This window comes from Dipodomys ordii, unplaced genomic scaffold (genome assembly GCF_000151885.1).
Source record: "Dipodomys ordii isolate 6190 unplaced genomic scaffold, Dord_2.0 Scaffold43, whole genome shotgun sequence".
Lineage (NCBI taxonomy): Eukaryota > Metazoa > Chordata > Mammalia > Rodentia > Heteromyidae > Dipodomys > Dipodomys ordii.
Window position 1 is genome coordinate 9015493 of NW_012267259.1, and position 22591 is coordinate 9038083.

At 45.6% G+C, this 22591-nt stretch overlaps 1 protein-coding gene across 1 annotated transcript; it reads right to left on the bottom strand.

Annotated features, from left to right (window-relative positions):
• Positions 1–950: 950 nt before the first annotated feature.
• Positions 951–15089, bottom strand: Cplx4 (complexin 4). The gene is made up of 3 exons (XM_013018927.1): positions 14774–15089; positions 12967–13054; positions 951–1207 (listed from the first exon to the last, which is right to left on the bottom strand). Exons 1-3 carry the CDS (start codon positions 15058–15060, stop codon positions 980–982), a joined length of 603 nt encoding a protein of 200 aa, XP_012874381.1. The 5' UTR covers positions 15061–15089; the 3' UTR covers positions 951–979.
• Between the last annotated feature and the right edge of the window lie 7502 nt (positions 15090–22591).

Consider the following 22591-nt stretch of genomic DNA (forward strand, 5'->3'; position numbering starts at 1 on the left):
TAAGTGCTGCAGAGATAAATCTGTAAATAAGTCCCTTCGCGCACGCGCGTGCGAGAAGATGTCAGGAAAAGATAGCATGTCTACCCTGGAAGACTGTGGTTTAATTTGTTGGAGGATGGTCTGAAGGGGGTGCGATGGGGAGGGATAGGAGTAGAAGAAGATAGGGAAAGGGGGCGAAGTAGGGGGGAGAGTGAGAGACAAGTGGAGAGGAGACAGAGAGACAGAGGTTGACTCAGCTTCTTAATACTATTGGTCTATGCCTTTGTGTCCAATGCCATCACTAAGCTCAGACAAGAGACTTAGTATTATAGTAACATTCTCTCTAGTGGATCCTCTGCCTCTAATCTTGACCCCCTTAAGATCCTTGCACGGCCCCTGGGAAGAGCTCTGCAGTGCACAGGGATGATGAAGTGGAGCCTCTGCCTCCAGTTCTTGTCTTTGGCTACGCCACTGCTGCCAGCACTGTACAGCTGCTGACCTTGCTGAGGAACATGGCAGATATCATGGAGTGGCGAGTCAGATGTGGGGTGACCTTTGATTGTCTTGTCACCTTGGCTTGCCATGGGTTCCCTCTCTTTCTGACATTGTGCTCATGGCTGGACAGGGTGAGGCTCTACCCTCTAGGGAAGAAAGTTGAAGAGGGAATGTCATTGGCCATCGCTTCTATTTGCTTCTTCCTGGCTGGCCTAAAGTTCTTTAAGATACGTGTTCTGCATCATCATTGACAGCTGAAATTGCCTAGTTACTCATAGTTATAACTAAAAGGAAAGCATGTTTCTTGCTGCAAGGGTAGTTAGGTGCGGTGTTTGGAACATAGTGAATGGTCAAATTATTGTCCATGGGTTTGTAGACAACTTTCTCATCATGGTTTCCTTAACTGTGTTTGCTATGCGGAAATGCATGCTGCTACATGCACACAGGGCAGAAGAGCAGCCTTCCTGCAGGTGAAGGGGTCCCTCCCTTGCCACGCCCCCTCCTTTCACATCACAGAGCACTTCTGCTCTGCAGACTGCTTAATTTCAGTGAAGGTGGCCTGGGCCTTTTCTTTGATGGTATCCAAGTCCATGTTCTGGAGATTCTGTAGCTGCCCAAGAATAGAATCCTTATCTTCTTCTTCTTCTTGATCTTCGTCTACCATTTTCCGGAGATCTTCTGGCAAATCTACATCATCTCCAGCCAACTGGATTTGAGTCTCATCCATTTCACTCTAAGTCAAAATTAAACAGAGAGAGAGAGAGAGAAAGAAAAAAAGAAAAAGAAAATACTGGAACCGTGACCAACTTATGTAAAATAGAAAAGCAGCAGGAAAAACCACAGTCTACCAAAGTGAAAGCAGTGAAAGTCAGGTTAGGCTGCTTAAAGCAGAGTCTGGTCTTGGTGGGAAAGACCAGAGCTCTGGGTTGGGCTACACGTTGGGCTGACAAGAACCTTCTAGCCTGGAGAGCTATCTAGCTGTGCTTCCCGGTCAAGCATCATTAACACTGGGTAGGAGCCTGCTAGAAACTGGAATTTTCTGGCTGCACTCTGGATATACTGGAGGAGAAACTCCAGTAATGGGGCCCGGCGATCTGGATATTAAGAAATCCTCTCTGTTATGTACATGCACCTGGAAGCTGGAAAATTCGCTCCCATTCCAACTTCGAACAGGAAGGTACTGGAAAGTACTAGAAGTTTTGCTGAACCTGGGAGGGGGGAGTGGTGTCCCATGTCTTGATCCATGAATTGGCAGTGACAAAGTTGGTCATTACACTCATCAGATATTAGCAGCAACTTCTGCCAAAGAAAACCATTGCTTTTTCTCTCCCTTATGCTGGTCAAGGGCCCCTGGGGACACAGAATCATGTCAATCATGCCAACTTCACCCTCTTTATGCCTGCAAGCACGTGGCGCTCAATGAACACATCTACATTATAGGCAGCTTGGGTGGCATGGCTCCTAGTGGATAGCCCTGTTGCCAGATCACCTGGTAGCTTTGTTCTGTGATTCTAGGCCTGGTCAAGATTCCTGGCCAGCCCAGGGGCTCCAGTGCATGCTCCCTGACCGTTGGGACCTCCTTGCATGAACTGAGAGGTCTTTGTAATGGAAATCCAAAGAAAGGTTCATGGTTACTCCCATTTCCGGATGCTAGTTCTCAGATGGTTTTCAGAGATCTGATTATAATGGGGTATACTGAGCTTTAGTAAGGGGTTGGAAGATTAAAGAGTACCAGAAAAGGAACTGATAGGAAAAGCCAGTGACCAGTCTTGTTATTTGTAGCCAATGCTTATGAAATCACCTAAAGCTAACACGCGCCATCTTCATCTTAAATCCCACCACACTGCTCTGATAGATTTCAGCACCTGCTGGGGTCCTGCACGGAGCTAAAGCTAACTCCTAAGGGAGATATGGGATTTCCCTGGCCTAGATATGGGGAAGAAACAACTAGAAACACTCATCATCTCTTGGTGGCATGTCTGGGTAATGCATGCACTATTCCTGGGCCACAGGGATCCAGGGTCCCTCCAGGTCTTTTCCAGTTCTGACACGTAGTGGCTTAGTACTTCTCTTGCTGATATTTGTATATGAGCCTGAATCCTTTCCCTGACATTATCTTTATTGTGGCTCCCAATCTGCTTCCAGAACTGGCTGGGGGGGCCTGGGGAGATGGGGGGCTTGGAGGGGGGAGCTGTGCTCCAAAGATGAATGTGGTCTCGTCTAGACCTGGGTCTAGCCCCTCTGAGTGCTTAATGGATTAATTAGTTCCTCATCAAACCGAGTGGGGATTAATTAGCTAGTTAATCTGCAGGGGCTCTCAACCAATCTTGTATTTCAATTTATTTGTTATTTCCCTACCCTAATGGCCACTTTGCTCACTGATCATCCTCTGGGCATTTCTATGGGACAAGTGGAAATAGCAGACTTCATGGGTTCTCGCTCGGTTTGTGCAAACACAGGCCATCTGCTCTGTCTGATGTACCCCCAGATTCAAGATAAAATAACATGGAAAGACATTATTCCTGGGGACCATGGCACCTTCCCTCTGACATGCACATCTCAGTGCATGGCACTCAAGTTTGGTCCCAAACAGTGGCTGTGGACCTAGAGGTTCAGGCAGCCAGAGGTCAGAGCACCCGCCAGCCAGTGCCACCGAGGACCCGGCCTTCTCTGCTCCTGCGTGTCCTGATCACAGGCCGACCTCAGAGGAGCCCACACTTCTGCCTACTGCACAATGGTCGCTTCCTTCCTTCCCTGGCCCACGGGAGGTTGGACATTGGGATCCACTTTGCTTCACACTCAAAGAAAAAATTTGGATCCCCACAAGTTCCACCCAAAAGAAGATCTCAACGTGGGGTCCCTTGGCCAGCAGCATCGGCATTGCCTGAGGCATTGCTAGAAAAATGCACCATCTCTGGCCCAACCTAGACCTGCTCATTCAGAAACTGGTGGCCTGCGCTTGATCTGGCCTTCCTGTTGGTGCTGGTGTTGCTCACGTCTGACTTAAATATTGCTACTCAATATTTATTGATTAATTGATTGATTGATTGTCTTCCTTCAGGTGCATGGACCTGTTCAGAAGGCCTGGGAAAGACCCCTGGGAAACACAGGTGGGACACTGGAACTCCGAGTAGCTAGGGGAACAAGGGAATCGACTGCAGGGAGACATGTCTTGTGGCTCTGCAGATGCCTCACCTTACATGAAGGGATATGACCAAGGAAAGGCAGAGAGACTTTGCAATGTGTGAGGCCTGGAGAAGATGGCCTCAGCTGTGCCAATCTCAAGGCAGCACTGGATGTGGTCAGAGACTGTGTTCAGAGTCCCACACTCACCATCACACTAGAAGGCAATGGAACTAGCCCTCCCTGCTTACTCCAGCTGTGGAAGTGTTTTCTCTGGGCTGCTGTGCCTTGCAGAGCTTTGACTAAGCATGGGACAAGTAGACCAGGCCAGTGAGTGGCTAGGGGAAAGCAACCAAGGTATAGCATAGAACTTGGGCCCTGGCTTCCTTAGATCTGAGGCTGAATCAATTGAACTGGCCCTAGAACCAGGTCTGGCCACTCTCCCTAGACTATGATCCTACAAGGTGGCCTACAACAAGAGAAAAAGTTGGGACTTGGAAGTCAGAAGACCTAAGTTCCAATCCCAGATCTGTCATTCATGTTCTGCGTGACCCTGGGAAGGTCACCTTCTGAGTTTGGTGTCCCGTGGCACATAGAGGATTGTTCAGCTGGCTGGAGAAGGTATGGTGTGAACTGGCACAAGCTTCCCACCCTGGGCAAAGGGTAACTGTGGTTATTAATGTCTCGGAGGAAAGAGGGCAGCTCTGGACCTGGATCCCTGCTGAAAGAAGGCCTGGACGGTGACTCACAGACTGGGAGCCCACGGGCCTTAAGAGTGTGCGTCAGGACAGACGGAGCAAGCGTGAGGGGATGGATGGAGTGGTCTCTGGGTATTCTCATTTCTGCCTTGCCTAGAGAACCACCTGCTGACAAGCCCTTGTCTATGACTTGCCCAATGAATGTCTTGTGCAGATTTCTGCTGACCAGTTGCAAATCTGAAGTGGAGAGAACAGGGATCACTGGACACAGTTCATCATTTGAGGAAAAGCAAAGCCCCAAAGTAGAGCCCCCAGTACAAGAGCAGTTAGAGCCAATAGAAACCAGCTTCACGGTGGGGCCGGAAGCAGCTCAGGGCGAGAGCTGAAGGCTGAGGGCTGAGCTAGGTTAGCAAGTGAGTGAATGAGCAAGTATGTCATGGGGGGACTGACAGGCAACACTTTGTGCTTATGAATCTCCTCTAGATGTCATTGCATTTCTATAACTCTTACCAACTTAGAACAGTGTTTGATGCATTTAACAGCGAAGTATTTTATGCCAACTGAAAGAATCCATCTTAAACTCTTCTTTCTTCACCAGGCTCATTATTATAGTTATTGCCTGAGTTGACTACTTCATTCTTTTTTTTTTTAATGTGTAGGTACCAATACTGGGGCTTGAACTCAGGACATGGGCACTGTCTTATAGTTTTTGTACTCAAAATTGGTACTCTACCACTTGAGCCACAGCTCTCATGAACTTTCCCTCCTGGGCTGACTTGGAACTGTGAACCTCAAGTCCCAGCTTCCTGAATAACTAAGATTACAGGTGTGAGCCACTGATGAGTGGCCATCCGCAATTCAAATAGCATCCTGTCTTGCTGGTGTCCTTCCCTCTTACTGACCTCTGTCTTCCTACCTAAGAGTGAGGAACCACTCTAGATTTCAGACCTGCCATGTCCTAGGTCTTGATGGCTAAACTTCTCTGATCAAGCAAGATGAGGTGAGAAATTATCTTGGATGATTCTACCTTCAAAAGTGTGCACTACTTGTGCAGGCCGGTCAACAGACCTTTGAGTAAGTACCAGTTCCAACAGTGCAGTGAGGTTGTATTTGATGCTATGTTGGGTTGTTCACTCACTTTGGGAGTGCATTTTCTCCAGGTAGCTGTTTGGAGGTTTCTAGCTCTGTGAGCCTTGCTTCTAGCAGCCCTTTGTCCTCTAAAGCCATTTCTCTCTGTGCTAATTCTGAGCCAGGCGCCTTCCAGGATGCTGGGCGCTGGTGCTCATGCCTATACTCGGAAGGCTGAGAGCTGAGGATAACGGTTCAGTCTGTGAGACTGTTACCAATTAACCATCAGAAAGCCAGAGTGCTAGGCTTGAGTGAGCAAGCTCGGGGACACTGTTCCAACCCCACTACCAGCCCAATAAAAATTCCCTAGGTGATTCCAGCGTGTAGTGTGGCCCTGTCTGGGGCTTTCTAGGGCTTTCTGGATGCTTCTGCTTATTCCACTGTGGTTCTTACTCTGAGCTACTTAAAGAGCCATAGCAGCACCAACTAGCACAGATGGTGTGGATTTGTCTTCTGGATCTCTCTGTCTCTCTCTGTCTCTGTCTGTCTCTCTGTCTCTCTGTCCGTCTGTGTCTCTCTCTCTCTGGTCCTGAGGCTTGAACTCGAGGCCTGTGCACTGTCCCTCAGTTTTACTTAATTCAAGGCTGGCATTCAGCAACCTGAGCCACACTTCCACTTCCAGCCTTTTGTTGATTAGTTGGAGACAAGAGTCTCACAGCCTTTCCTGCCTGGGTTGGCTCTGAACTAGGATCTTCAGATCTTCATCTTCTAGGTAGCTAGGATTACAGGTGTAACCCCCAGAGCCTGGCTGGAGCTCCGTTTTTAACGTTGATTGAACGCCTGCACCTCTTGGGCTCTACACGAGTCAAGAATTTCTAGATACAAGCACAGATCACCTTATAGTTCTTTTCTTCTAGGGGCTCAAGAAGCATCTAAAGGCCATGATCCAAACTTCTCTCATGACAGATGAGGAAATCAAGATCTCAAGAGAAGAAGATACACACACACACACACACACACACACACATTGTCACTCCTCTTGTTAGAAATGTCATTTTCATAAACCTGGTCTGTGGGGCCAGGCTGGCTTGGGGTGGGATCTGGCTGTCCATGTGCAGGCTGTGTGATGTTGAGAAGCTACAGTCCCTCTCTGAGCCAGTGTTCTCACTCACAAAGCTGTACCCCCCTTAGAGCGGGTATGTGAGAAGGCTGTGTGGCTGAGGGAAGTCTCTGAAACCTGCCTCCTTATGACTTCACCTCCCTTTCTTCCCACCCATCCCTGGGTTCTTCTAGACGCTGAATTCAGTGCTGGGTCAGGGGCTGGGTGGGAGAAGCAAAAGGAGCAGGAACTGGGGCAGGCTGTGAGGGGGGAGGAGGGGGGGTGCAGGGAATCCTGCTGCTCATCACCCGAGCAGCTGCTGGCCACAGGAAGACTCGGTGTCTCAGATCTGGCCGGGCAGCCCGGGGACGCCTACTCTGAAGGAAGCTGGCTAAGAAGATTCAAGAATCATCCATTTATGCTTCCAGAGGTGAAGTCTAAACTCAATGCGAATGGAGCCTTGAGTAGAATACATTGAAAGAGAGCTTTCTGGGACATTTCTTCTATGTTTCAACTTGATGGTAATGAACTGGGCCCTTCCTGTAGCAGACAAACACCAGGTGTAACTAAATCGTCCATCCCGGCGGGGGGCATGACAGGATTCTCCAGTGACTAACCCAGACTGACAATTCTGTTAATAGGATTAGAATTCATTGTGGAACTCTTTTCTCTTTATTAATTTGGCTTGACTCACATATACATTTTGAATTGGCCGGGGACAGGGTTCCTTTTGCTTTTAGAAAGAATCTTACAGCCTTAAGACACGTGATTTCCTATATTTGAGGAACTCAAATATAGAACAAATATAGAACTCTCATTTTAATGAGAATAACATAAAACATTTTTTTGTGTTATGTAAAAATGTAATGTCCTCTTTGGCCTTGTTCTTTGTGAGAAAATCTACTTGAAATCCCTTCACTGTTCTTGTTATATTGCTCTTTGAGTGTGTTACCTTTCTCAACTATTTTCCCTAACAATATCTATTTATTCAGCAATCAGTGTGTGTGTGTGTGTGTGTGTGTGTGTGTGTGTGTGTGTGTATGTCCAAGATGGTTGCCAGAAGGGTAAGTTTTCCACCTTTCTGCCCAGAATCATATAGTGTGTATCAACAGTCAGGGTATTGCTATAAGAGACATGTACTAAGTACTAAGAAGACATGAAGGAGAGTGGTCCTGTCTAGGCTTAGGTGGGAAAAGGGAGGTCATGGAAAATTCTGGAAGAAGCAAGCACTAAAACAAAATCTTATAGAAAGGAAAGGAGTCATCAGGAGTAGGGTGCAGGAGAGCGCAGAGGAAGGTCCTGTGTAGGCAGGGAGCAGCTGGAGGCCAGGCTGGAAGAACAGAAGTGACGGAGTAATACCCAGGCCAGTTTGGCCTTTATCCTACAAAGTCACGGTCAGCCTTTTAGAAACAAAGCAGGGGGGTTGGGATGGCTCACGTCTGTAATCCCAGCTATACAGAAGACTGAGATCTAAGGATTGTGGTTAGGAACCAGCCTGGGCAGCGAAGTCCATGAGACTCTTATCACCAGTTCACCACCAAAAAACCAGAGAGCTGTGGTTCAAGTGGTAGAAAGCCAGCCTTGAGAGAGAAAAAAAATAAAGCTAAGGGACAGAGCCTAGGCCCCAGTACTGGTGTTAAAAAATACACAGACAGACAGACAGAAAATGGGGGGGAAAAACAGTCTCAGCATTTGAAGGCCTTCTTTTGCACACTGCAAGTGGAAATGCTATGTAACTGTGGCCGTGCTAATAGAGATGGACAATAGCATAGATGCACTGGTCATGGGAGGAGCCATTGCCCCAGGACCATTTGGAGAGACTTGCTTTTCACCAGAAGCTGTGGTGTGTGTGGGGAGGTTAGGGGGGAGCGCACGGGGGAATGGGACTTCCCGATGCCAGCTGGAGTGGCGGGCCCGGAGAGCCATCCATGCAGACAGAGCCCATAGGAAGACAACAAGCAGGCATGTTTTGTTCACAGCTTGCTCTGCCTGTGAGATGTCCAGCTGAGGGGAAGATGGGGTCCTCGAAGGAGAAGGAGATCCAGACGTGAGTGGGCATGGATTCGTACGGAGAAGCTAAAAGCAACAGCCAGATACAGCTACCCAGCAAGAACATGAAGACCTGAGTGAGAAAAAGAGCTGACGGAGGGCATGCTGGGACATTCTAAAACTTCAGTGGCAGACTGGAGAAGGGTAACCCATCAGGAAGACAAAGAAGAAAGACTCGGAGGGATGTGAAGAACAGAAGTGTAGCTGGGCACCGGTGGCTCACGCCTGTAATCCTAGCTACTCAGGAGGCTGAGATCTGAGGATCCTAGGGCAAAGCCACCTGAGCTGGAAAGTCCATGAGACCTTTATCTCCAAGAAACCATCAGAAAACCAGAAATGGCACTGTGGCTCAAGTGGCAGAGTGCTCACCTTGAGCTGAAGAGCTGAGGGACAGCGCCCAGGCCCAGAGTTCAAGCCCATGACAAAAAAAAAAAAAAAGAACAGAAACATAATTGGGGGGGGTAGGGGGAGGAGAAGAGGGTAAAGAAGCCTTCTGCAGAGTGGGAACAGGGCATTTAAAGGAAGGTGGCTAGCAAGGATCACTCAGAAAGCACCACCGGAAGAGACATGATCTTTAGAAGGAGGAGACCAGCGGAAAAGAAGAAACTGAAGATGTAGGCTAGGGAATAACTGATGGACAAGATCCAGTGTAATATGAGCATGGTGGATTATTTTAGGCATGGTCCTAAAATATGGTCCTATAAATAAAACTTGGTCCTAAATAGGATCCTATAGATTATGAGTCCTATAATGACTCATAACTAAAAACTAGAGGTTGGGTGTGTGATGAACAGGGTAACAACTGATACAGATGTGGACATATAGACATATAACTTAGATCCCTGCAATGGGATTGCTGGACTTTGTTGGTTACTCATCTGATTACTGCAATGAGCAATAGTCATTAAAAGACATAGATACAAATATTAGTACAGCCATTAGCAATTAGCCATCACCTTGGAACTGCGGACATTTAACTGTTCGTCTAGAGGGCCAGGACCCATATTGTTCCTTCTGAAAGAGCTCCAATTTGTTTGCACCAGCCAGTCAGAGAGTGAAACTTTCTTTCCTAGCAAACACCAGCCAGCCAATGTCTTCAGAAAACACAGTTCTAATTCCAAAATGTGACATAGTTATCCTTATTAGACCTGACAGCTCCTGGGAGGATATTTTCTCAAATCTGCTCCCTGTTGGGACTTGTGGAGGGGAAGGGTAGGAACTGACCCTCATAGTTATGTAACTGCTGTGGTGGGACCCTGGGGAATTGTGGATGAGGTACCAGGGTCATCCTTTGTTCACAGGCGGATGTGATGGGCTCGTCCCGTTCCTATAGACGTTAACACTACTGCTAGGATTACTTAGCCAACGTGGATTTTATACGCTGACACAGGCCAGCACATCCTGCAAACCTTGAGAACTTATCTGGCACCCACTGAAGTTTGGTGACCTTTGCCTTCAGCCCAGTGCCATGTGTTAATTGAGACTGTCAGTTCTACGTCACCTCTATCGAGGACAGAGTTCAGGAGTTTGAGGACAAAGTGCATGGCAGGGAAAAGTAGTGGATTCATCAAGAAGAAGGAGGCTCAAGTCCCTTCTGTCACTATAAGCTTACACTATGGCTTTGAGTTTGCACCTAGGGCCTGTAATTTGGGGAAAGTTCTAGAAAGGAAAACTGCCACTCAGACTCCAGCACCAGAGCCTTCTTGACTTGCAAAGTAGTTGTAGGAAGAGAATTGAAGGGCTGAGGAGGGAAGCTGTGGGTGTCATGTTCCAGAGGTGACCATAGATGGGATTCATGTAACGATTCAAGACTCATTCATTCTTTAATTCATTCATGAAGGAGTTTCCAATCTGATGGCTGCTTTTGTTCTAGACTTCAGCCAGTCCGACCTGGGCAGCTAGACCTGCCACTCATCTTTTTTCTCTCTCCTGGGAACATGGAGATTTTGCCATGTAAGCCTCAGCCATGCGGATGGGAGATTTTTGGCCATCCAGGATCTCTAGCTCCTTCTTGGGACATCTATAAACGCTAACCCAAATTCTCACTGTGATTTGTTTTTGTTTTTAGGGCATCCTGAAAGTTCTCCTGGGAAGGGCTTCAGAGCACGATCCGAGGGAGAGGAGAGATTCAGCCCGAGTACAGCCACTGGAGGGAAGGCTAGAGACAGGGTTAGAATGAAAGTCCAGCCTTTGGGGCCTGGGAGAAGGCTGCGCCCACATTCTTACATTGCCCTAGTCATAAATTCTCAAGGCTGGAGATTCCATATCTATCAATTTGCCTGTCCTTTCAGAGAATTGTACATTATCCTGGGGAGACACTAGTGTCTGGCTGTTTCTAGAACTTTCTCCCAGTATATCATTGGAAGATCTAAGATGCCTAGCCTCCTCCGGAAGAACAAAGAATAGATATTAAAAAGTAAAAGAAAAAAGCCTACAGGTTCTGCACTAGCCCTACGGGCGTGTCTTCCTAGTGCTGGCCACAAGGGGGCGCTGGGCCATGCGTTCCCCTTGCAGGTGGCTGCTAATGAGGGCTGGAATCACTCAACTGTCCTGGTGTTTATCCTGATGTGTCCCTAGAGCATCTTTTAACCTTCTTGGGCTCATCAGTGGATGGGAATGTGGGAAGTTATCGGGAGAACATGTGTCAAGTGACACCATGAGAGACAGAGGGGGCACCTAAGGGTGGGGCTGGCCTGCCAGTGCATGGTACTGCAAGCAGGTTGGAGACAGCCACATCTGGTGATAACTGGGCTTCGTGACATGTGATCCACCTGATTGTTTTTTATTCTGTAGTTTCTATTAAGCACTATTTTTACAGATAGCTATGGTGGATTTAAATTGCCATGTGCTTTACAAAAAACTACACAACTGTATAACTGATTTCAGGGTCTTTTTTAAAACTTTTTTTTTTGTCTTGAAAGATGGTGTATAGAATCAAGTTTTTGCAAAATGCCCCACATATGGAAATTTACCAGGGCAGCCTTGTGGAAATAAGCTTGGCAACAAACTAGGACGTTAGTGAGAATGTGGAGACTACTTTCAAGGAAATTCTCATGTGGGACTGTATGGATTTGGAATGCAGGCAGCCACCCACAAACCACTAGACAGCACAAGGCCGAAGAGGCCTTCCCTGGCCACGGGGGGGCATCTCCCTGAAATATGGAGGCAGTACAAGTTGCCCCCAAAATCATAGCACTGTTTTAAGTAGAGTTCAAAACTGCCCTAAAGCGGGACAACTTGAATAAGATTTAAGGGTTCTGTATTCAAATCCTTTTGTGCATTGCTCTTCTTCATGGTCAGGGGCCTGACTTCCATTCCTTCTTTTGCAGATGGCTAGCTGTGAGATTTTACAAATGGAAATGATTTCATCCTCTGGACTGTAATCTTAGGTCTGGAAGGAGGTCCTAACTTCAGATTAGCTAAACTTCGAGGTTTATTTTCTCAAGGTTTATGAAAACAACCAGGTGAGGTCTCAAACGCAGTGTGCATTTGAAATGGGAAGAGAAGAGGGGCACATGAGCATGGCTAAGCCCACAATGGGCGCTACTGGGTTAGCATGTAACTCAACAGGCTGCCTTTACCACTTCCGTAGCCTGCTCATGGAGAAATACAGTCTCACCATGATAACTCATTCCTCCTCTTTCCATAGTTGGAATGGCTCTTGTCCCACAGGCTAGCTTGGCACAGAGAACTGAGATGATTTCTTCTCTGAAGAGCATTGAAACTTGGCACCTAAGTCCAATGTGTTCGCCCCTAAGAGTCTAGAAATGAGCAAGACTATTGACTTACCACTAGTGAAAGAAAGGGTCGAAGGCTCAGGTTGCTTTAGTTGGGAGTCTGGAATTGATGAATCAATAACACTACAGGAATGTGTCAAGCCTAGGCCTTTCTGAACCCCTGCATGTTTCTATCAAGAAATGAGAACTCTGTGTACACAGAGCACATTGCCGGAGTAATCCCAGCTATCATCTGTTGAGATCCTGCCAGTTGCCAGGCAACGCTCGTGGTCCTTCATATTTCCTTGGATGAAACTATACTGGATGAAGTATTATCATTGTCATTTTACAAAGGAAGAAACTGAGGCCGTCTGATGGCCTCCCCAAAACTATCTGAAGACCTAAGAGAATGTGAAGCACTGGGCCTGGTGTCTAGAATCCACTCAACCCAAGTCAATTGAGACCATTTCCCCTTGTGTCTTGAAAATGTGTTTTCTCTATTTATTTACATAATCATATCAGCTGTTGCTAATGACTTCATCTTTTGCATGGAAATGGAATTTGATGGAGTTAAATAACTGGAATGAGGTTTATGAACTCTTAATTCAATGCTCTTTTCATGATAGCAAAGCAAGCTATATAGATCTCTCTATATGTTCATGACCATGGCCTTCGGATAATCCGACACTATTATTGCCAGTGAGGAGGTGATGAGCTGCTTCTGTGTTCAGGGTCTTACCTTGGGGAGCCTGTACTTTTCCCTGAGGTGGACTCTGAGACACGCCCTCTCTGCTTTCTTTTGTGTAAATGCAGCATCCCTTTCCATCCTACAAGGTAAAAAAAGAAAAAGAATAAAAGAGCTTCAAGACACAGATAGTCCAGGACAATCTAGCTGCCGCTCAGAGAATCTGGAACCTGGGATAGTCCCTAGTTTCCCCCTGTCAACAGACACCTGGGAATTCCCCAACTGTCTGCCTCTCTTTTACTCTACCTTCATCACTGGGACAGATCCAAGAATCCCAAACACACCTTGGGACTGGGAAAGTCTTTGAGATGTAAACCAGGAGAGGGATGGACTTTTCATTCCTGGTAACTGCCCACTTGGTCCAGGACCTTAAATCACCTATGAGGGAGCTCCAAGGTCTGACTCCAGCCATGCTGTGTCAGAACCCCTAGGGAGGGGGAGAGGGAGGGAGAGAGGGAGGACCGAAGGAGAAGGGGAGGAGGAGAGCTACATTTTCCCCAAATAATATAGTCATTTATATTACAAATATAATCATGCATATTATAGTAATATAAGTAATACATTAAATATAATAATAACACATTATATATCATGTAATAGCATATATAATGAGGTACTGTACTAAAGTGGTATTACATATATTATAGTAAAATAATGTAAAACTATTTCCCTTCATTGTCATCCTCTCCAGGTTCCAATTTAGGCAGAGTGGTCCTTCTGGTTGGGAGGAGGTAGAGACAAACAAGGTAGGTTAGATTTCCATCTTGGCGGAGCAGAGTCCTGTGCTGTGGGTAGCCTAGCTGGACCTAATGATTATGCTGACTTGGAACGGACATCCTTGCTGATAATAATCCAGACTGTAGCAGACGCTTGTGGGCTATCAACTCTTTATTATTAGAAAACTCTTAACATGAATTCCACTGTAACTTTTGAAAAATTAAGTGTAGATTATACTTATAGAATGATTCATCTCGGAGTAATGGCAAATTATTGATGTTTAATACCCAAAGAAAATGCTATGATTATTTTAATGTTTACCTTTACTGTATTTTATATTGCCAGGAGAATGCCTTCATTTTTAGAAGTGTAGGGCTAAAACAGTTAAGGTTTAAACTATCATATCTGTAGTGTACTTTTAAAAAAGATCGTTTTATTTAATCTACAAGCCAAAATGGAAAACTATTAACTGTTGACTCTCCATGATTGGCATATGAGTATTCATCATACCATTCTTCCTTTCTGTATGGTTAGCATTTCCATAATAACTAGCTCACAATGTTTTCATAGTTTTGACAAAACTACCTCTTACGACACAATTGCCACGTTGCATATTCTACATCTTTTCATAAGAGACTGAGGAGGTTGCATTGTATGTTATTAACACCCTGAACCCCACCTTTCCCCCTCCACCCCAGTTTTCTAGGAATAAAGTCTGACTCCTGACTATTTGAAAATTTGTCAGGAGGATACATTTCAGAAAGTTTGTGAGGCAGTTAGCCTCCTCCTTTTGGATTTGAACACTTAAGGTGAGGCCAGTTACAATGTGTAGAGCAGGAAGCATGAAGCTGCGTTAAGAATGGCAGATAGATTCCTGGTGCATTGCTCACAACCGCTTGGGTAGGGGGAGGCAAGGTGGCAGGTTCATTTTAGCAGAACAAACCTGCCTGGGAGGCAGGGGAAACTGTCCAAGGAAAAGCATTCTGAAAGGTACAAAACAAAAAGCAACCAGCTGGGGGGCCGAGGGTGGTGTGGCTAGAATTCCAGTCCTTGGCCTGCGGGGCGCAGGGCTGAGCGTACTCACTTCTCCTCAATCATCTGCTTCTGGTACTCCTCATACTCCTCTCTGGTCATCCCCTGCGCGGCCGCGGGGTCCGAAGGGCTTCCCTCTTCTTTTTTTTCTTCAGTCCCACCTCCAAATCCGAGATTCTTTACCTGGTTACTTATCATATTTTTCACAAAGAAAGCCATGGCTGCTGCCCTGGAAAATGAAACCTGGAGCACAGACGAAACCTGAAAGAAACACAGAAACGAAAACCAACCAACCGGACCAAGATAAAACTCCAGCCAGCCTCCAGGACAGCTACACATTTAGGAGCAAAGGCTTTGCAGGGCCGCCTCTCTTCAAGGGCATGGTGCGAGGCCAGAGTGGTTTGTGTGCTGTAAGCTGGATTAAAGGGTGAACTCTTAGTATAGAGGCAGATGTTCCGATTACCAAAGCCCGCGATCAGATGCCACTGAAGACCTTCTGATTAATGCACTCAGCTAATTTCCCAGGGAAGATACCCCTCATCGTCTCAGGGCCCCACCTCCCCCCATTCCCCACACATTTTTCAATTTTATTGTCTTTGCAATGCTGAGGATCGAACATGCTGGGGTGAGTTGCTCCACTGCTAAGCTGTGCTCCTAAACCCTAATTTTTAAATGATCAACCCAGGAGGGTCTCATCAGTACAATTAATTAATCAGAGCCTACGGATGGTACAGTGGTTGTGGAATTCCCAAATTCCAGTCTTTGGGTTCAACATCCTGTTGAAAACCGGAGTTCAATGAGACTCAAACCCAGAATGCTTCATTAAGCAAAAATAATCCTTTTGATCCATGTTTTATCTCATTGGACTGTAAGTCCTAGGCAAAGATTAATTTTTTCCCTGGTTGCTTGGATTTCGTCCTGCTTTGATGGGATATGCACAAGTCAGGCAATTGTGTCTAAAGGGTGAGCCGTGCTGGAAGATGAGGTTAGCGACGCTGGCTCCTCACATACAGTACGTGGGAAGGATATGCTTGGTATTTTCAAGACAAGTTCTCCCTGTGCGCTGGGGTAGCTTTATCCCCTTACACACAGGTCACCTCCTGGGTCCTCTGAATTAGTCTGGATACAACTGTGACAGTTTTCTAAAGTAGCAGATTCACAGCTAGCTGTGGTTTTCTTCAGGTCAAGGTAAGAACTGGGGATGGCTAAGACTTTAATCTACGCTCGCATGTTTCTAATTAAGGCATGGGGGAGGGAGGCAGGGAGGAACAGCTGCGGGCTATTTGGAACCTTTGCTCCCTGTTTTCTTAGAAGGCGCAGAAACTATCTCAAAAAAAAAATTGACCACCCCTTAGCATCATTACATAATCTGGATTTAAAAGAAAATAAAAAACGTTTGTTTTATATATTTGAAAGGTCTGCTTTCTGTTTTATATAGTGCTCCAATGGTCTCCATAGGAAAGACAAATGAAGATAATTTGGGGTGAAATATAAACTTTACTCAGTGAACTCTGATTTAGAGCATACATTGATGTCCGCTTTCACTTCTCAACACATTATGTCTAAGTTTGTTCCATTTATCATGAACGATATGTCATCTCCATCTGGTGCTGCTACCGCTGGCCTCACCCACTTTTACAGACTAAACTGAGTCTTAGTACTTACTGTTTCTTAAACGATGAAACAACAGCCATCATCCTAGCTACTCAGGAGGCTGAAGTCTGAGGATCCAGCCCAGGCAGGAAAGTCTGAGAGACTTTATCTCCAATGAACCACCAGAAAACCGGAAGTGGCGCTGTGGCTCAAGTGGTAGCCTTGCTGGCCTTGAGCTGAAGAGCTGAGGGACAGCGCCAGGCCCAGAGATCAAGCCCCACGACCGACAAAAATAAATAAATAAATAAAAATTTATTTTATTTTAATGACCTCAACCATTATTATTTCATCATAGTATCTATTCTCTGAAAACAATTTGTAAGGCAGTTTCTCCCTCTCTGGTTGTTTCCTGTGCCAGGTGTGAGGAGTGTAGGGGCATCAGTGTGCGAACTGAACATCCCCGGCCATTGCTGTGCTGTATAAAATCAAATGTTACTGGCTTCCCCAACAGGTCATTTCATGGAGAGCAGAATCCTTTCTTAAAACCTGTTTAACTCCCATTTATTACAACGGCCCCTGACTGTCCCTCGTGGGGCCCCCTGGCCTGGGTGCTCTTCTCGCACCTCTCCATTTGATGCATCCTGACTTAACTCAGTACTCTGTTCAAATATACTTCCTTAGAGGGAATTTCCTGACCACACTTAGACGAATGGACAGAGACTCTCCTGATCTGCTGTGGGCACTCTACTGGATATTGTTTCCATGAATTCAGTTGTTTACTTTTCTATGACAGTGTCAGCTCTGAGAGAGGCTAGTCCAGTTTGGTCCACTTTTGTGCAGCTTCATCACTTACAATCATACTCAGACCATAGTAAGTGGCTGATAAAAATCTGGAGGAAAAAAAATGAGTGAATAATTGCCACTAGGTGTAATGGCTTATTTTAAACCAATCATTAGTAGAGGTTAATGAAGTTACTGCTTTAGGCAGGGACATCATCTTAGCCCTCGGTGAATCAAAGCCACAATGGGCGCTGTCTTCTTTGCTGTCTCCCAGGAGTAAGACTACCAGCTATAGCTTTAAAAAGTGACATCTCACCCTGCGTTAGTAGATCACCATTATAAATACTGATTGGTTGTGACCTACTCAGCTTGAAAACTTTTGATGGCATCTGACCCAAAGAATTTGCTAGAGAAATAATAATCTCATTAGTGGGTTTTAGAAAGCTATCACATTCAAACAGCATAAATCAATTTAGGTCCTTCACTTTGAGGTTTTCTTTTTATATTAAAGCTTAACTGTTTTGGCCTGTATTTAAGGCTTGTTTGTGGTGTCATTTTATTTTTGAAATCTATCTCAAGAAACTGGCTTTCAGGTTGTCCTGGTTTAGTAATTCCATCCTCAGTCTGTCTTTCTGTCTATCTATCTATCTATCTGGAGGGAGGGAGGGAGAGAGAGAGAGAGAGAGAGAGAGAGAGAGAGAGAGAGAGAGAGAGAGAGAGAGAGAGTTAAACCTGAAGGTAACAGAACTAGAAGAAAAAAATAAAATGAGGGAAAAGTCCTGGGAACTAAAAGGATCATTATAGAAACAACAAACAAATCAAATATATACTCTTAATTAGACTAAGTACCAACACAAGAAATATGGTTCTTGTTTTAGACACAGACACTTCATACATAGCTAATGATCTGTCTCAAAACATGCCAAATAACATGTTTTCCCCCCTCTCTCTCTTTTTCTCTCCCTTCCTTTTTCTCCTTCCCTCCCTCCCTCCCTCCATCCCTCTCCTGCTCTCTTTCCCTTCCTTCTTCCCTCTTTTAGCTCTAGAGTTAGAAATCAGAGCCTGGTCCAGGCTGGACAGATGCTGTATCAGGGGAGCTACATCCTCAGCCCACGTTCTTTTTGTTTCTTTAGGGCTATTATTTATGTAGACACAAGGTTCTCCAACTGCTTATGCAAACGGATTTCTCAGTCACAGCAGTAACATTTTCACTGAATTATAGCACTACATTTTCATTCAGTTATAGGACTTTAGAGCTCCTTCCACATCAGTTATCGGATCAATTCTAAACCATTTGGGACACTGGGTACCCAGTACATCTTAACCCGTTCTCTTCTAAAATAACACATTTTTTAGGAAATATACCCTAGGTTTGCCCTCCCAATCTTCTAGTACTATTCAGCAATGTTATACTTGGTCTATATAAATCCCTACAGTATTTCTCTGGCCAGGACTTTCATCTTTTTGACCATAGCTGTCACATGTTGGTGAGGTGATAACTATATTCTTTCCTCTATCTCAGTCACGCAAGTTCTATGCTAGGAGAAAAGTGGTGATCAGGGGTGAAATTGTGTTTGTTCTCAGCAGGATATGCTGGGCTGCATGATCTGGCTGTCATTGCCATCATTTCTGTGTAGAAGGGGACAATGGGAACTAAGACCAATCCCTGAATTTATTGCTTGCGGCTGGCCAGTTTCATCTGAACTAGGTACAAGCTTGGAGTTCAGGTACATTTGGTGCTATTGTTGCGTGGTGATTCATCTATTTGCATGAAATTTAAGGCGGTGCTTAGGAGGACTCATCCAAAGCAGACAATAAGCTTGCCTCAGTTGCAAAGCCTTAGTTCTTAGAGGTATGGGGTATGAACTTTTTATTAAGATGTTGTACAGAGGGGTTACAGTTACATGAGTAAGGCAATGCGTACGTTTTATCTGTCGATCATTGTTACCCCTTCCCTTCCTTGTTACTGTTCCACTATCCCTTCCCTCCCCCACCTCTCCCCTTGCTGCCCGAAGTTGTAAAGTTTGTTTCCAATATACTGTTCTGTGGGTATGGGGTATTTGAATGTTGTGCTTTTCACTCAGGCTCACCCTGGTCAAGGCCAATGAACTCATTTAGCAATAGGCCTGAAATTGAAGGTTAACAGCTGTTCTGAGAACTCTGGTGCACTTTAGGACTTCCCTAACAATAGGAAGTAACATGCTAATGGATGAAAGTCATTCTTCATTTCACTGGACATGGGATGCCCAGATACCTACTGACCAGCTATTTTGAATGTCTGTGGGCATTTACAAAACAAACTAACTACTGGATTGGTGGACTGAGTAAAGCAGATGACCCTCCTCATGGGGGTGGGGGGCAGGGGGCAACATCTAAGGGTTTTACTTTGCATAAAGAAGTCAGAAGGAAATTGAATTTTCTCTGCCTGATCTGATCTGGGATGCTGGTATTCTTCACCCCCCCCCTCACTGCCCCCCAGGGCCTGGGTACTGTCCCTCAGCTCTTCAGCTCAAGGCTAGCACTCTACCACAGCACCACTTCTGGTTTTCTGGTGGTTTATTGGAGATTAGAGTCTCATGGACTTTCCTGCCCAGGCTGGCTTTCAACCATGATCTTCAGATCTCAGCCTCCTGAGTAGCTAGGATTACAGGTGTGAGCCACCGGTGCCCAGTGATGCTGATATTCGTTAGCTTACAGAACTCCGATTCTCAAGCCTTCAGATGTGAAATATGCACCATCTGTGCTCTGGATCTCAGGCTTTGAACTAGACCAGTGCCTCTCGCGGCTGACCAGGACCCAGACAGATGTGGGACTTCTCAGCTCCCATAGTTGAGACAGTACCTTATATGTCTTAGCCTTTTCTTAAGGCCACCTTTACCCACCACAAACATGGCAAGTGGTTTCTGTCCCGGATCTCTTCCCTCCAACCCATTTTCTATGAAGACTAGAAAGGCGAATGTTCTGTCTGCTTAAAACTCTCCTGCTCCACCTCTGCTCTCTGGGAAGTCCAAGTGTGAGATCCCTAGTCCCTTCCAGTACAATTGCTTACCACTTCTCATACAAAATACCATTCCTCTCTGGGAGTAGGTTCTCTTGCAGGGACCCAATTGGGGGGGGGCGTAAATTTATGCTATTCACATTAGGACTTGATTCAGATAAAAATTTCTTTAAAAAAAATTTTTTTTGGGTCCAGTTGTGGGGCCTGAACTCTGGGCCTGGGCACTGTCCCCCAGCTCTTCAGCTCAAGGCTAGCACTCTACCACTTGAGCCACAGTGCCACTTCCGGCTTTTTTCTTTTTGCTTATGTGGTGCTGAGGAATCGAACCCAGGGCCTCAGGCATGCAAGGCAAGCGCTCTATCACTGAGCCACCTTCCCAGCCCCTCAGATAAAAATTTCTATGGTGATCCTCCATCCCCTCACTCACCCAAATATGCCTATTTCTGCACTGATTTTTGGAAGTCTTAGTGATGACACAATTCTGAACAGTCCTTCCACTGTTCTTGTTGCTCCCTCCCTGCCAGTGTATGGCACTTTATCAAGTCCCAGCACCTGAATCTCCATGCGAATCACTTGCCAACTATTCAGCTACATCCAATTTGGCATCCAAATCAAATTCATCCTCCTGTATTTGTTTGGGTGGTTCTTTGGATCTGTAAGCATCCTACTTTCCACTCTTGGCATGATTTGTGATCTTTTATAAACCCTTCAGTGTTAAGTCATTTTAGATGTACCTATCAGTTGTTTTTGACACTTTATATTCCTAGATTCTTGGAGGTGCCATTTTCTATTTAGGTGTCTATTTTTTTTTCCTTTTTCTTATTTGGTATGTGATTTTTGGAGCCCATTTCTATTAAGAATGGCTGTTTTGGGGTTATCTGATGTACTTTGGTTGTGGAGTTAAGTGTGATTTTTGTCTTGCCTCCTGGATTCCACCAGACCAGAACTAATTTAGAGTCTCTGGCTTGGAAAATTCCACATCCTGCAGGCTGTCTACATGCTGGAAAGGCATAAAGCATACGTCTGGGCTTCAATTTATGCTAGGGAAATCTGCTAGCTTTCTAAAGAGACGTTCCATGCCTTCTCAAGTTGCCAGGGCAGCGTAAGAGCTTCGGTTCGCAGTGCGTTTCCACCGAAGCTGCAGCCCACTCAGCTTTGTCCAGGGGCCTCAGGCAATCTGGGTCTGAGGTAGCGTCTGTTATTACCCCACATACACATGGCTGTAATGCCTACGGCCTATATTCACTTCAGTTTTTGCTACTACTCTCGGCAGGCTCCCTGAACAGGCTACACAATTTCTGAATTTTAAAAATCCCACCTATGTCTTTAAATCTTATTGGTGTTTGTGTTTACAGGAGGGGGTCCAAACACCTGGTCTGATACATTTTGAAGCCTCTTTATAAAGACTCTTGGAACAGAGCTCTGAAGTGCCATAAGCAGGAGGGGCGACTGGAGGCCCCCGTAGTTAAGTGGCAGAGCCAAAATTCAAGCCCACCTCTGACTCCACAGCCTGCAAGTGGCTTAAACGGTACTTGCTAAGAAAGTTTAAAGACTTTCTAAAATTGCCTCTGTCAACACAGGATTTCATTATTTTTTTTTTTTTTGTCGGTTGTGGGGCTTGAACTCTGGGCCTGGGCGCTGTCCCTCAGCTCTTCAGCTCAAGGCAAGCGCTCTACCACTTGAGCTACAGCGCCACTTCTGGTTTTCTGGTGGTTTATTGGAGATAGGAGTCTCACGGTCTCTCCTGCCCGGGCTGGCTTTGAACTGCGATCCTCAGATCTCAGCCTCCTGAGTAGCTAGGATTACAGGTGTGAGCCACCAGCGCCCGGCTTCACAGGATTTCATTATTAAAAGTGAAAACATCAAAGGCACGGTTGTAACTAGTGTCTACCGGGGCCCTGTCTGCTTTCTCTGCTGCGTCCACAGCTCACCCCACAGGAGGCAGGCAGGCAGGCAGGCAGGCAGGCCACCCGGGCCCCAGGGCAGGCCGTGGAGCATGGACAAAGGAAACACTGCAAATCAGGACCTATTTGGAAAACAAAGAGCTACTCACTACCCAATATTAAGGAGAAAAAAAGCAAACTTACTAAAATATTTCTTTATTTGAACAAGGTCAATGTCATTTCTTAAATTCCAGCTAGCATCAAATAACAATCAGGAAAAAAAAAGTAGACAAAATGTTATCCAATTGAAACTTGACAGTGGATAGAAAACTTTTTTAAAATTTTAATATCTTAGAGAAATATATTAAACAGGCAACATACAGATCTAAAAAGTTGCAAGTGCTGATTTTACACTAGATCTTATAAATAAAAAATCCTCAATAGAATTATTTGTTCACTATCTCCCTTCAATAAGCACATGGACAGGGAAAGATAATCACATCTTAGTATCACAACTGCTATTTGTGTTCTTTACAAAGATTGTATCTCTGCAGAGCAGCAGGGCAGACAATCCCTTATTCAAGTAATTTCTATTTTCCCCATGTTATAAGAAAGC

Excerpts from the sequence above, each read along its gene's own strand:
- Cplx4 (XM_013018927.1), bottom strand. The coding sequence starts at position 15,060 with ATGTGTAGCTGTCCTGGAGGCTGGCTGGAGTTTTATCTTGGTCCGGTT. Across the intron at positions 13,055-14,773 it reads AAGCAGATGATTGAGGAGAA|GATGGAAAGGGATGCTGCAT; the intron begins GTGAGTACGCTC and ends TTTACCTTGTAG. Across the intron at positions 1,208-12,966 it reads AAAAGTACAGGCTCCCCAAG|AGTGAAATGGATGAGACTCA; the intron begins GTAAGACCCTGA and ends ATTTTGACTTAG.